This window comes from Phlebotomus papatasi, chromosome 1 (assembly GCF_024763615.1).
Source record: "Phlebotomus papatasi isolate M1 chromosome 1, Ppap_2.1, whole genome shotgun sequence".
NCBI lineage: Eukaryota > Metazoa > Arthropoda > Insecta > Diptera > Psychodidae > Phlebotomus > Phlebotomus papatasi.
Window position 1 is genome coordinate 26,314,060 of NC_077222.1, and position 15,619 is coordinate 26,329,678.

Consider the following 15,619-nt stretch of genomic DNA (forward strand, 5'->3'; position numbering starts at 1 on the left):
AATAAATATTATAAACAACTGTTACGGTTTTGTGGAATATTCGGGAAGAGTGCCAAAAAATTTTGCTTTAATACGCGATATATAAAAAACACATCTGTTTATAAATAGCTTTTCCATCTCTTTTGTTGAGGTTGATAGAAAAATTCAAAAAATCAACGATGCAGAATTGAATTAAAACCACATACAATTGAAATTAAATTCTTTTATTATTTTCTTCTTGTGCTTTCTCACCACCCATTTGGATGACTTCATGCACAGCGATATAATTTACTGACCAGCACTTCTAATTCATTTTTCACTAATTGCGACAATTTTTTTTTTGGATTTTTCGTCTATGATTGCTTTTCTTGTATGATGTGGCGTTGGTAGAGTTGATCGTATTTAGTAGACGGTGTTGACGTCAGCCTCCTTCTTGTGGAAAATGAGGACATCCTGGTAATACATGTTAGGTGTGTACCACACGTACTCGTTGATTTTCCTGTCGAAGGGATAGCCGAATGGCAGGGAGTCCACATAGCGAGCACCGGAGCCAACTCCAGCTGTGATGGTGTGGTCATATCCGGTGTACTGGGGTACACTGGGTGGGTGGTAGGGGGATACAATGAAGTAGAACTGGAATGGCATACCACCCTTCTTGCCCTTGGGGAGCATCAGACGGCTGGGGAAGCCATTGTGAGCCTCAGTCATGTCCAGAGGGAATTTAGTCTCGCCAGAGTAGGCAGTCATCACCCATTTGTAGAGTTCGAAGTAGGTGGTGCGGTCCTTTACGAACTGGCTGAAGTACATGGAGTCACGGACGATGACGTTCTTACCAACAACGAGATCGTATGGGAAGACATCCAAGAGGACGAAGTTCTCACGGTTTTCATTGACGTCGTACACAACACCGAACTCATCAACCTTGGGACCAAGGTAGACACGAACCACAGACTTGACAGCCTTGTCAGACTGTACGGTCAGTTTGACAGTGAAGGGCAGGTGGTTGAGACGGGTCTGGCGAGCCTTGATGACAAAGTCCTCACCCTGGTAGTGAGCCATCTTTCCGAACTTCTTCATTTCAGACATGGGCATCTTCTCATCGTAGACCTCAACATCGACGGCGTTGGTGATATCAGCATCGAACTTGTCGAAGTAAGTTACGAGCTTGTCAACCTCGACATTCTCAACCTTGACACCGGGGAAGTTGATCTCATCGACTGTGTAGGATGGCAGCTTGTCCTTGAATTGCCAGTAGAACTTGATGATTTTCTTGTACAGCTGGTAGAAGAGTGGGTCACGCATGGCAGTTTCGTATTGTTCCAGTACACTTGGCACAACATCATAGTGACCGAAGTAGTCGACGGTGCTACCGAGGAGCATCTTGGCAAAACGCACGACGTACTTGTAGTAGCGGGTGTTGACAGAGTCAGGGTTGGACTGGATCAGGTTGCCAAGGTATTCAATGGAATCGGGCTTGGTGAGGTCAACATGGGTACCGTCAGGTAGGTAGATGAAACCAAGATCAATGGCATCACGGATACGCTGTTCATAGGTCCAGAGGGTGTCAACATCGAAGTAGTTCTCCTCGGTGTAGAAGTTGTAGTAGTTGGGGCGGGATGGGAAGTAGACACCGTTGTAGTAGCGAAGGTTGGGGTAGTAACCAGTGTAGATAGGTTCGTACCAGCTGAATTCGGGGATGTGGCCCAAGTCGTTGGACAGACGCTCAAGATAGTAACGGGCGAGGATTTGCTGGTGCAAGAAGAGGTATTGCTCACCACGACGGTCCTTGTACAGTCCATATTCCTTGCCGCCCATCCAGAAGGGATAGTCCATGTGGTAGTAGTAGTAGTAGGCGTTAAGGCCAACATCCTCAGTGAAGTAGGAGACCTTCTGATCAGGAGTGGTGTGAACGTACCAGCCGGTGTAGTTGGATGGGATGATGACGGTGTAGACATCTTCGACCTTCTTCATGCCATAGAATCCTTGCATCTTGTACTGCTGAGCCAGGGCGATGACATCGCTGTTGAAGAAGTAATAGGGGTAGATTTCGTAGATGGCAGGGAGTTCAAGACCAGCAAAGTCGGGACGATGGAGGACGGCAGCGGTCAAGGCGTAGATGAACATGCCTTCGTTGACGTGGAAACGGGCCCAGACAACGCTCTTGTAGAATGTGTCCCAGTCTTTGGCATAGTAGAAGACATTGAAGAGCGACACAACCTGGTATTGGTGAGTATCTTCGAGCACAGAGAACACTTCATCGAAAGGAAGCATTCCGTGCTTGTAGATGCTGTAGAATTCCTTAACAGCCGTCACATTGGAATAGTGGTCGAAGTAGTTCTCGAAGCTGAATGTCTTGGCCTCATCCCAGAGTGTTGTGTGAATCTCGTGTTGATGAACATGTTGTAGGACTTCAAAGAGAGCCTTCTGCTTGTACAGGAAATCTTTGTCGGCGTATTTCACTTGACCACCCGGCGGCACAACGTAACCCAGGGCCAATGTGGCACAGGCCAGCACAAAAATTGTGATGGATCTCATTCTGGATTCAACACAAAAATCACTCTGATACCCAAACCCAGCCTCCACCTCAGTATTTATACTCTGCCCAATGTAATGACAATCGAAGGTTATCGCAAAATTCTCCTTCTTAATCACTTTCTCACTCTCTCTCTGTTTCCCCTCTTCACTTTACAATTACCTTATCACCCCGCAAACATTTTCATGCGGTGCAAGATGATATTTTCGCCAGACACAATTAATGTTGGGGAGATGTCACAAACATACCCAGATGCTCTGCTCCTTTTTTTTAGCTCCATTTTGGGTCGATGGTGAAAGAGCAAAGTTACTGAGAAAGTTACTTATGTATAATTTAATTATCATACTCCACAATTGCGATTTATGCCAACAAAGAGAGAAAGACTCACGCACAAAAAAGCTCATCATTTTTAGTCCAACATAGTACAGGGCGCTACTTTATTTTTGGCTTGGTTTAAAATGTAGGTTCGTCTATTAGCTTAAATGTTTGCATTGCAATTAAAGAATTCTAAGAAATCAAAAAACAGCTAAGAAGATATAATTGAACTTAATTTAAATTATAAATTGCTAACTTTTCAAGATTGTCAATTTTTATAATGTACAATCCAGTACATCACAGAATCTATTTACTAAATTTATAATACCCTGAATTTAAAATTTTCTTATTTAGACCTTGAAGTTTTCAGTTTGATCCTCTTCAAAAACCTTAAGTACCTCATTTTAACTCAAAAATGCCGCACTAAACGTTTATTTAAATTTAATGCATCCTAAGTAAAATATTTCACTGGTCTTCTAGTTCAACGGCCACGTAATATCAACTATTCTAATCAAATATTCTAAATGTTATTATATTACTGCTCGAACTCTAATAGAGAGCAGTTATATAATCAACTTTTTTTCAACTTGTGACTCGCGAAACGGTAAGAGATATCAACTTCCGGTCTTAGACGTAAATCCCCATTAGTCAACATTATCTAGGACTGTCTTTTATCTTTTTCCCCCTACCCCTCTCCTTCCTATAAAAAACCGTGTTTTTGGTTTATTTCGAAAACAGATCCTACGATTTCTTTTATTTTCGAATATGTTTTCGAGGTAGCCCAAGGTGAAAATTTCGTCCTTGGATACCTATGTTCGAAAACAATTTCGATATTTAATTTTCGAATATCAAAGTTTAACTACTTTGAAGCGCCTATTTTTCAACAGATTTGCTTAAATTTGGATTTTTTTGAAAGATCTTGAAATTTTCAATCCGACTGCATCGGATTTAATCAATAAGTGAATCGATAATAATATCGGTAAATTGGTACCTACTTTTCTTAGAGAATTTCCTATTTTGAAATGTTTTTTTTTCTAAAATTTGTCAATCAATGTAATCGGTATTAAAGCGGTATCTACTCAAAAAGCATTCGAAAAGATAATACACGAATAGCTCTTTCTCATAAGTTCGAGCACTTCGCAAAGCTCGGGTGCTTTTTTTTATTTAAGAATTAAACTTTTAGTTCCTATACGAAAAATGTAAATGTTATACGATTTTTTAACGTACCTCTTTTTAAAATAAAATAGGGGAAACTGGGGCGCCACCAGACATTGCATAGTACTAAAGTAACACTAATTTTTATTTCTAAACTGCTTAGACTATATTGACTATTTCTTCAGTGAACAATCATCTCCATAATGCCTATAAATTTCTATAAGTCTTGTCCTCTGAAGTCGAATATCCGATTACAAAATCGCACTGTTTGGTGGTACCCCGTGTTTGGTGATGCCCCAGTTTTCCCTATACTGTAAGGTGTCAAAAGTTTGTTGCCTCAGGTATATTCGAAAAACCAAGCGGAAAAATAGAAAAAATACTTTAAACATTTATCTTTTGTAATTTGCTTTCCTATAATCCATAGACCTTATTTGCATATTAAAAAAAAAACATTTTATTTCATTTAAAAAACAAATAATTGATTGCTAAAAGTTGAGCGCTTTCCATGCGCCAAAAGTTTGTTGCCTCATTTGGAAAAGTAACTAAAAATATTGAAATACGTGCAATTAAGTTCTTTTAATCCGGGTATGTTAAATGGATGTTTATTCATATAAAATGTGAGAAAAGTTTTGTCAAATTGGTAAATAAGATCTTTTTGACAAAATTTTAGCAAGATCCATTTGTGTGCTCAGCAAAACATTTTTTTCTGAGTAGGGGAAAGTAATCACCCTTCGAACGTTCATGCCTTCGAATAATGTGAATTTCTTTTGTTTTTCGTAAGAGATTTACACTAAATTATCACGGAATTATCAACAATTGATGATAAGCCAAGTAATATTTAATAGAAATGTGTAAGTCTCTTAGGAAAACTAAAAGAAAATTCACTTTATTCGAAGGCATGAACGTTCGATGGGAGAGTACTTTCCCCTAGTAGGGGTAAGCTTTCAGTCTTCTGATTCGGATTCATTAAACAAAGATAGGAAAACTATGAAGAATTCGAAGCCAGAGTGTGTGCGAAATCTCAGAACCGCTCCCTATTGATCAGTCAACACCTGGGAAACCTCGGATATAGGCTGTGCAGTGAAAGCTAGCGACAGTTTCAATGTAATTCTGAAATTCGATCCCGAGACACATGCATCATTGATCGAGTGTTCTGCCTATCTCTTCCCCTTTAATAAATTCTGTAAAAGCCAACGTGTTTTTTAACATTCATATTTTTTTATGTAATGCCATCATTATCTCAACTTTTATCCTTGGGACAGAATACCCGAAGCACACTGCAGCATCCGCCAACACAGAATAGCCGCTTCTGATATGATGTATTGTATTAAGCAGGGAAGATTTATTCCTATTTTTGGCTATAAATTTAATTCAGCCATGTCAGAGGGTTGCAAAAAATATGAATATTTAGTAGGGAACTAATTAAAACATTATGGTGATTGGAAAATCATAGTAAATCCCCATGGGAAATAACATCAAAGGATATTGTTAGTGGTGTGATTTCCATACAAAAGCCTACACGTGCTTCCACCAAGCTTCATCTGTTCGTTTTATGAGGTCAACAACCGCAAGAGCACTTTTTATGCTGCCTTATCGTCTATGCTCCATAGTTTCAAAGTCATGTAATGTTCAAATTTCAGACATAAAGGCATCACGAGATATTCACACAATTTTTTCTTGCCTCATACCACATAAGAAAAACAACATTAACGATAAGGAATCGCAATTTTTTCTCTCCTTTCTCTAAAAAAAAAAACAAACAGAAAATTATTGTTTCGGGGGAGATGCAAAAAAAAGGTGGTGTAAGTTAGAATCAAAAAAAAAATAATAATATGTGAGATTGTCCAAATTAACTCACCATTAAGTATCACGTCTGATAGAATTGCCCAATAGAATATGAAGAGATATTTCTTCTTCCTTATCATTGTTGAGACGGAGTCTGCAAATACAAAACAGTAAAAAAAAAAAGAGTGAAAAAATGTTACTGATATGCAATTATCAATTGTTTGTTGTTCCAATGCTAACAAAAATCCTCTTGGTTACATAATTTGAATGCATTCCATGAAATTCACACAATAATCATCGCATGATTCTTTAATTTCATTTTCAATCATATTTCTCCATTCACTGGGCATATTTTTGCCATTTTAAACAGAACTGATTATTCTGTTGAACCAGGATCAGCTTAATCAGGGAATTTTTGCCAACAACATAAAATTGGGTTAATCTTGTTTGTCCGGTTGTTCTGTTTTCTCCCCTCGATTGCATGGCAGAAAACCCTTACCGCAACCTTTGACAAAGATATCTCAAAAAATATGCTTTCCTTTACATATTCCCATACAATTTATACTTCAAAGGCATTTGAATGATAAATTTGTAGAGCTCTCCATTCAATTGCATATTTTTATGAGGTAGCTTAATCTCTCTGACCCTGCTGCAATCAATGCCAATGTTAGACAATATTATCACTGAAGCTATTTTTATTCTGGATGAATAAGACAATTATTTCAAAGTTCGTTGATGTTTCACTTCAAGATCACATAGAATGCGTAAGACGATAAGAATATCAGAAGGTAATTATTTAAAAAAAAATCAATATTTTAAGAGTAAGACAATCAAACTCGATTAATAGGGGCCGCTAAAGGGCGTAGCTTTAAGGGACGAAAATGTATTTTACTTTAATTAAATTTAAATCGTAACGGCAAGAATAATATTTTACAATTAAGGACCTAAATAAATAAATCTTTAATAAGACAATTCCTTAATTTATTTCCAGTTTATTTTGTTTTTCTTCTCAATGAACCAAAATTAAATTGTTAAATAAAAAATAAAAAAAAGTTAAATAAAAAACCTAAATAAAAAAATACTTCAAAGGAAAGACAGTCTAAAATTTCTTCACTAATACAGATTTAGAACATTACCAAATTTCACAATAATTAAACTAAAAAATTGTTATATACCTTTTTTTTTAATAAATTATGAAAATTAAGAAAAAACACCAGAAATTGAGAATTAAATAATTAAAGAAGAAGGACGACAATAGACTAACCAAAATCCCGAAAAGCCACAATCCCAAAAAGACAAAATCCCCAAAATCCCGAAAACCAAAGTCTCGTGAAAACAAAATGCCGAAAAATGCGAAACTTCAAAATTTCAGAAAATTAAAATCCCGAAAATCAAACGAACCAAAACCCTGACGAAAAACCAAAATCCTGACAGCCAAAAATCCAAAAAAGCAAAAAAATCACGAAAAGGTAAAGTTTCAAAATCTGAAATCCTAAAAAAGCAGAAATCCCGAAAAGCAAAAATTCCAAAAGCCAAAATCCCCAAAAACCCAAATCCTGAAAAACCAAAATCTCGAAAGCCGAAATCTTAAAAAAGCCAGAATCCCAGAAAGCCAAAATCCCGAAAAGTCAAAGTTTCAAAATCTGAAATCCTGAAAAATTGAAATCTCGAAAAGTGAAATCTCGAAAACCAAAATCCCGTAGAGCTTAAATCTAAATTATTCAAAATTCTATAATTATACGGAAAATATAGAATTCGGAATTTTAGGTTTCATAATTTTGGCTTACGGAATTTTAACGTTCAAAATTTTGGCATTCAGGATTTCGGCGTTCGGAATTTTGGTTTCAGAGATTTTCACTTTTCGGAATTTTAACCAGGGCTACTAAAAAAGAAAAGCCATATAGCTAATCCAAAAGTCCAAAGACCGTTTTAGGGTATTAGATAGTCTAGGCTGTCTCTCATTAGAATTTTGCCTATAGCGATCTCAGAGTTATCATTTCTGAAATTTTTGTCTTAACAAACGTCCCCTCTTTTATTCCAGTTATCCTTTAAAGCCTCTACACACTAGGAGCAATTTCTTTTAAAAAATACCTTTTTAAAGAAAATTTCCCCTATCCTTGTAGGCAGAAATGTCAGATTTTTTTAAAAAAAAAGGCAATTTTTGACGAAAATTGCTTCTAGTGTGTAGACACCATTAGAATTTAGAAATTTTTGATAAAGCTTACCGGCTTATTAACCTGGAACTACAATAAGTAACTTATGAATGTTGTTTAAGCATTTTTTGTAACTTGAGAAACCAATTTAAATTTAGTACAAGAAATTTAGTACCTAATAAAATATCGACCTGCTCTATGGGAAGTCACTGAAAATCGGTGGTGATATGTCTTACCACTTGACCGCTAGACCAGTCTCACGAAAGTTCGGGATTCAAAACTTAATTGAAAATACGTAGCAATAGGAATTTTGACATTTTAGAAATTGCTAAATTTTAAAAAGATAGAGATATTCTGAAAAGGGATTAGACCTGTAGTTTTAGAACTGTATAAGGTCAAGGATAACTATTCTGAAACGGTCTTATGCATTGAATGTTAATTCTCTATTGAACTGAAATTACTATCTGAAATAGCCCCACTGGCTTTACAAATGTTAAATGTTATCTATCAGTTATCAGTATTCGTTAAGTATTGAATTATTTCCAGTATGGGCTTAGTGAGTCTAAACGACAATTTCATTCTTAAACAAATCTATTAAAAAATATATTTAAAATAAAATAATGGGGCAGTTTCGAACGTCTTAGTCAGTCATGTTATTCTCCATAATCTTTAGATTTTTTCCTAATAAATTAGGAATATATCACTACGACTTGTCCAAAATAACGTAAGAATTTTAAAAATATTTTTAAAACATTATTACAAATATTTGGCAGATCGATTAAAAATGTATCAATTTTGTCCTAGTTATGTACCCCTCGATAACAAATATCCCGCAGAATTAAAATTGACAAATCAATAAATTTACATCAAAGAAACGAATATCGAGAGGAAAAAAAAGAAACAAATAACTTGTACAATATTTCTCGAGGCGCTCCTTGGTAATTTCATTTATTACTCAATACAGAAGCTTATTGATTCTGTAATTCTGAGCTGCGTTACGACAATGGGAATAAGTTCTCGTAAGACTTCCACCAAATTTATAACTCATCTCAACAGTTAATGGGTACTTTTAATTTAAATACCAAATACAGAAAATTCACGTTCTCTCCCTTCAGTGTAAATATTTCCTTACAAATTGCTTGGTCTTTTACAACCACCGAATAAAACTATAACGATTGTTGGAAATGGAAGCGAAATCGTGAATCATATTTGATAGAATGAGATGATAAAGCACCTCAATTGCACATTTTGATATTTTATTGAGAATTATCAAGTTGAATCACACAAGAGCCATAAACAAGTAATCTTGCACGAAAAGATGAAAATCAATATGAAGAATTATAGATGTAGATCGAGAATAAGAAAATGAGAAAAAATATTTATTCTTAGATCATAAATTATTTACGGTGATGATAAAAACATTAATTACCCTCTCTGTTTGTTCCGGGGAAAAAATTAATCAAGATGTTGTGCATTTTATTGGACGCATTCATGAGGAAAGAGTGATTGGAAGTCTTGGTGATTTTATTACAAATTTACGGATATAAATTGGATTTTTTTTTCCTTGTTGATTTCTCAACTGAAAAAATATCGCTTGAATTGAAGAAGAAAATTCTCAGAGGATTGAATTGTTGGAGTATGGGACAATTGGTTGGGAAATTGTGAGTAGAAATGTCGAACTTCTATTTTATATTAGATGCGATAAGAGAGGCTAAATGCCAGTTTTTGATGCCAAAATGTGTACTAATTCATATTTATGCGGTTTGTCTGTTGACTATTTCAGCCGTAGCAACATAATATAAACCAATAACCACATTTAGGGAATTGCCTCATTGAGTAATCGAAAATTATTGCCAGTGTCTCTCTCATGAAATTGATTAATCAAGTGAAAATTGAGTAAAGATATTTCATCTTCATGCTCTCACATCCGACAAGACCGCAGAAAAATCTCTCTATTCCAAATAGCGTCCCATCATACTACACATGCCCCTGTAAAAAATGAGTCCGCGTCGTCCCACATAGTTCCTATGGAAGTGAGTGCGAATGTTCCAAATATTTGCTCAGAAAATTCCACGTGAAACGTTGCCTTCATACGTTTTCTTATCATTTCACCTCATTGAAAAATTTCATTATTCTAATTACGGTCTGAGGTCCACGCTGTTTCGCGGAATTTCTACGGAAATGAGTTGGAATTTCCTTCGATTCTCGTGGGATAATTCTACGTAACACGTTAATTTTGGGCGTTAACTTGTTATTCCTCTTCGTCGGAAAAAATCCTATTCCAAATAACGGCCAATCATCCTACATATACCCCTGTAAAAATAAGTCCACGGCGTTCTGCCACATTCCAAGGAAATATGTTGGAATTTTCCAAGATGCTGGTGGAACAATTCCGCGTCACATGTTGCATTCGCACTTTTTCTAGTCGATTTTCTTCTTCGAAAAATTCCGCATTCCAAATAACTTCTCAGCATACTACACATATCCTTGTGAAAAATAAGTCCGAGACCTTCGTCGGAATTTCCATTGAAATGGTCTAGAATTTCCTAAGATTCTATAGTGAAACAATATCTCATCAGATGCTCTCTTTACAAGTTGTCATCACATTTTTCCTCGTCAAAATATTTCCTATTCCAAATAATATCCCATCATACTACATATATCCCAGTAAAAAAGAAGTCACCACATCTATACAGATTTTCAGTGGAAATGGACTGGAATTTTCCAAGATTCTCCTGACACAATTCCGCATCAGGTATTCCATTCGCATGTTCTCTTGTCATTTTTCCTCGTCAAAATATTTCCATTTGCAAATAACGTCCTATCATACAACACATACCCCTATAAAATTTAAGTCGCCGCTGTTCCATAGAGTTTCTATGGAAGTGGTTGCAATTTTTCGATATCTTATATAGAATTCTTTGTGAAATGTTCCATTTACACGTTTTCTTGTCATTTTTCCTTGTCGAAAAATTTTCCTATTCCAAATAACATCCCATCATACTACACATACCCCAATAAATTCTTTCTGTTCCGCGGAGTTTCCATTGATGTGAGTAAGAATTTTCCGATTTTTTCCACGGAACTATTCCACATGAGACGTTTCATTTGCATACTTTCTTATCGTTTTTATCTCAGCGAAATACGAATTTGACATTGCAAATTACCAAAAAGTTTTAAAAGACATTCCTCAGTTCTGAAATGGAAATGTCTTGAAAAGTACATGGAATTTTCTATTCAGTCGCTCGGAAATTTTAATATACTTTTAAAATTCTTTTTTTTTTAAATCATTTTGATAAATCCCATAAGAATATCAATATCAATTTCTATTTCTTAATTCAGTGCGTGAATGGAAAGAGTCAATAATATTTTCAAGAAATATCATTCGATACGATACATTTTTTACAGGGGCATTTATATGCTTCCTCGAAGAGGCTGATGGATGATCGTCAAAGTGGAAGTATCAATCTATAGATCATCCTATCTTTTCAACTTATATCCACCAAAGTCTTCCCCAGGCAGCGACTCTGAGCTTTTACGGCGAATTCATAACCCAGCGACACTGCTGCTTCAATAGCATCCCTCCCCAGAAGCACAAAAGAATAGAGAGAAAAAGGCGCAAAAATATATGACTAATGTATGTATTACATAATATCGCCTAATACGAAAGGGAGGGAGTGGGGTATGTATGAAAGTACATTGAAGAAAATATATGGAATATAGGATTTTATGGGGTGTCCTCCCATCCCCTCGAGGTGGGCACGTAAACCTATAACAATTCATAGACTCACCATTTCATTGGCAAAACCACTCTCTCTCGCCATCCCCTAAACCCAATCGGCCAAGCCGTTGATTACTTCTTCATTCGCACCCATATATTGGGCAGTTTTTGGGCCAGAAAATGTTATAAGAGCCTTGTGAAGTGAGCCCCATGCAATGCATGGTGAAAAAGGAAAAGAGAAAAAGATGGAATATGAATTTTGCGGACGTGAAAATAATACATAAAAATTATATTAAAGGTGATGTCTTCAATCATAATAAAATCGAAAGGACTTCTCACGCAGAATGAGAAATGATTGGATCAGAAGACACAAGAGAAACCCACAATTACTAAGCTAAAAGTTCATTCTCTGTGGCATTTATGCCACAAGAAGAATAATGAAAGTTGAAGAGAAATCACATTACGAATCAGAAAATAGTTCTCGTTTTTCGGGAAGAGTGCTAAGAGATTTCTGAACGTACAAAATTTGGTGTGATTGAACGTGTAAGTATTTCAGGTTACCCGAAGTTCTTGAGAAAGAGAATTCGCACAGGAATTTCATAGACGAATATTGTTTGACCGATTTAGTTGTAGCAGTTAAGAATTTAAATTTGATTAATGATACTTGAAGATCAGTCCTCTAGCGGGTAATAATCAACTATCTCTGATACTTTCATAAAATATCTAATAGGTTAAGGGGGGAGTCTGAATTAGAAAAGAAAAAAGGGTGGCAAAGCGTCACAGGCTTTGCGAAGTGCTCGAACTCGTGACTTACTTCAGAAATACTTTCGCATAATCTACCATTTACCGGTTCTCAACCGATTTGAACCGATTCCAATATCATTCAAAAGATCTTCCAAAATTGTTTGAAAAGTATCGATTTTCGGATAAAAATTAGTTATCAGCTATGAACCGTTCATCACCGGTTCAAAACCGATTGGGACCGGTTCAGTTTTGTAGGTAATTCTAAAACCTTTCCAGCGAGCCCAAACATTACTCCATTCGCGTGATAAATGCGCTCTCTAGAGCCTTTTTAATCTTTGACCTTGAAAAACCGTTATTAGGAATGATTCAATGCTATTTTCGTGTAAGGACGAAATGTTGGCTTGGGTAATCTCTAAAAAATATCTAAAAATGAAAAAAATCGCACGACGCGTTTTCGAACAATCCCAAAAAACATTGTTTTGTAGGGGATGGGAAGGGGTGGAGGGAAAATGAGGGGCATGTTAACGATCCTTGTATCGACTTATGCGGGAGTCCCCCTTAGGTCTCAAGCCGCTATCTCTTACCGTTTGGCCTCTAGAGCTGGAGACAGCCGAACGAACAGACAGACAGAAGTACAGACGGACAGACGGACAAACAGCGTGACGACATTTCTCAGAAATCGTCTGAAACGTGAAAATTCGTTGACAAGAGTGGTCTCCGGGGGGTGGAAGGTGAAAATTTTGAGGGGGTGAAAAAATCGAGGGATTATATATACTGTTCTCTCCGTGAAGTTCGAGAAGTAATTAACTGTTTTTTGTGACTTTTTTAAAGAAAAAGGAAATGACTTAGGTAGAGTAAAGTGATACAAGTTGGACATAGTGTTACAAGTTGGACAATTCGCCGGTACAAGTTGGACATGGCCTTTTTCTTGATAAATACAGTACAAAATTTGTTTTTAAGCACAAGGAACCAAATTATAAAACTAAAGCATTAAAAATATACAAATAAAAATGAAGTACTAAATTTATCAAGAAAAAAGCCCTGCCCAAATTGTACCATTGTTCAATTTGTAGCACTTTACCCTATATGATATATTTGGTGTAAGCTTATATTTCAAGGATCTCATTTTTTTTTTCGAAAAAAAACTGTAACGAAATAACGAACCAATAAGGAAAGTTCACTGAAACATCTCGTTACAATAGTCGCTAATGTGCAGCTCATAAATCTTTTAAAAAAGATCAATTTTACAAGCATATCTTCATACTTAAATCAGGAAAAACCGGAGAAAATTGTGAAACCAAAACTTTTTAATTATTTCAAAAAAAAAATGTTTTTTTTTAAATAAAATTTTCATTTTAACACGCCTTAAAAAACGAGAAATATTTTTGTCAAACACCTTTAAGATTCAACTGAAAGAAAATTTAATTCTGAAGAGAATAAACCTTAATTTCCTTCGGTTCATAATTTTTTTTAGAAGTGCAGAAAATGCAATTGAAAGTTTTGGAGGAGTTAATGGACGGAAAAATAGTGGACGGAAATCTCTTGATTTTTGCTCTTTAATTTTTCACCTTCTTCACTATGTTTCCAGAATGGATGTCTTTTCCATCGGGATTCAAAATAAAATCAAGAGATTTATTTTTTGTCCACTAGGGTAAATGTCCTAATTTAAAACCATTTCCAGACGCTTTATCTTTGACAGAAGATTCAACACTTTAAGTTCAATTTTTTTCTGAACAGAATTATACATAAATTTGTTCTTTGACTCTTCTAGAATGTTACTGTTTAGTGAAAATTCTTAAAATATAATTAGAAAACTTCTTAAATACAAGGAAAACACACAAGTGCAGAATGCTTCTATTGGAAACAAATTAATCCAAATGGAGACAAGGGAAAGTTTCTAATTGGAGACAAACAGTGTAAGTGAAATCGTGACGAAAGGCTTCCAAAACCTTATTGAGTTGCTCTTGAGTGCACGTTTGTTTGTCTGGCAAAAATTTACGAACAAATGACAACATTTTACGAACATTTTTTGTATGTTTACGAATAATTACGAACAAATGTTTGTAAAAGTACAAAAAATGTTCGTCAAATGATCATTTTACAAACAATGTTTGTGAAAAAGGTACAAAATTTTGCGAACTTGTTTGTGAGTTACATGATTCACGAGCATTTCGTAAGTCCTCCATAGGATTTCACAAACATTTACGAACAATTTTACAAAATATTTTTTTTCTGTGTAGTTCTAATACTGATTTATTAACATAAAATGTAATATTTACGTAAGAAGTTCAAAGATGTATAAATAATGTTTTTATTACTTAATTTTTAGATTTTTTCTATTCAAATAGATTTTATAAGTTTACTTACTGACGTAAATCTTACCTCGAGAAAATTTCGTAAGTCTTATTGGGAAAACATTAAAAAAAAATGGAATTATCTTTTGGACCAATTGAGGTAAGAATAATTTCAATTATTAACAACGTTCTCATGACCTAACTTGTACAAACACTATAGGAACATTTTGCTACTTGGGTATCTTCTCTTCCTTGGTTATGACTCTTAAGTGGGAATTTGTGCAAGTTTGTTTCTGATTAATGTGGATATAAATTGCCACTCGAATTGATCTGAATGGTGTTATGGGTTAGATATGGTAGACAAAAGGATAATATTTGCATGTAATTTATGAATATAGAGCCTGTAATGCCTTGTTTTGCCGCTGTAAATCATGCTTAAGAATTTAAGGACAATAAATTGAGAGAGAAACTAATTTTCTCAACCAAAGACTTAAAAGGAAGCCACAGATTAAAAGTTTTCTTGAAAAAGCAAAGATTTCTGGGAATTAATCCTAACTTTAATTGACTGAAACATGATTACCTCTACCTGAAAGAATTAGAGAGGTTATTAGGTGGGTATTAAGTGAGATTTCTAAAGGACAGTCTCATCTCTTTTTTCGAATACATTTTCTTCCTCAAAGGATTCCTAACTAATTTTATTTAACAGTCCAGCCTATGGTGAAAGTTGATCTCAGAGGACACTTTTCTATTCACTTTGATTTTATGTGTTTGTCCGAAATGCTTTCATTAAATCCATGTAAAATATTTACATCAAGAGAGAGAAATAGGGGAGATCGGAGACAATGGGAAAATCTCATGGTTGTGATGAGGTTTTTTGGGTGAGAGAAAATGGCACAAAGTGAGATATATGAGTAATTTAATATTCACGAAACATTTTGCG

The 15,619-nt window shown here is 35.2% G+C and overlaps 2 protein-coding genes across 2 annotated transcripts in view; both read right to left on the reverse strand.

The window, feature by feature from the left end:
• Nucleotides 1-15,619, reverse strand: part of LOC129798348 (uncharacterized) — a 99,231-nt gene that overhangs the window by 15,592 nt on the left and 68,020 nt on the right. Inside the window, exon 2 of the mRNA XM_055841465.1 lies at nt 5,841-5,921. Coding sequence (XP_055697440.1) covers nt 5,841-5,907 — 67 coding nt within the window. The 5' untranslated portion in view covers nt 5,908-5,921. The remainder of the gene's footprint in view (nt 1-5,840; nt 5,922-15,619) is intronic.
• LOC129798334 (hexamerin-1.1-like) lies at nt 188-2,554 on the reverse strand. Its single transcript, XM_055841443.1, has one exon. The coding sequence runs from the start codon at nt 2,512-2,514 to the stop codon at nt 382-384; it is 2,133 nt and encodes a 710-aa protein (XP_055697418.1). The 5' UTR covers nt 2,515-2,554; the 3' UTR covers nt 188-381.

Coding starts and splice junctions, on each gene's coding strand:
- LOC129798334 (XM_055841443.1), bottom strand. CDS start 2,514: ATGAGATCCATCACAATTTTTGTGCTGGCCTGTGCCACATTGGCCCTG.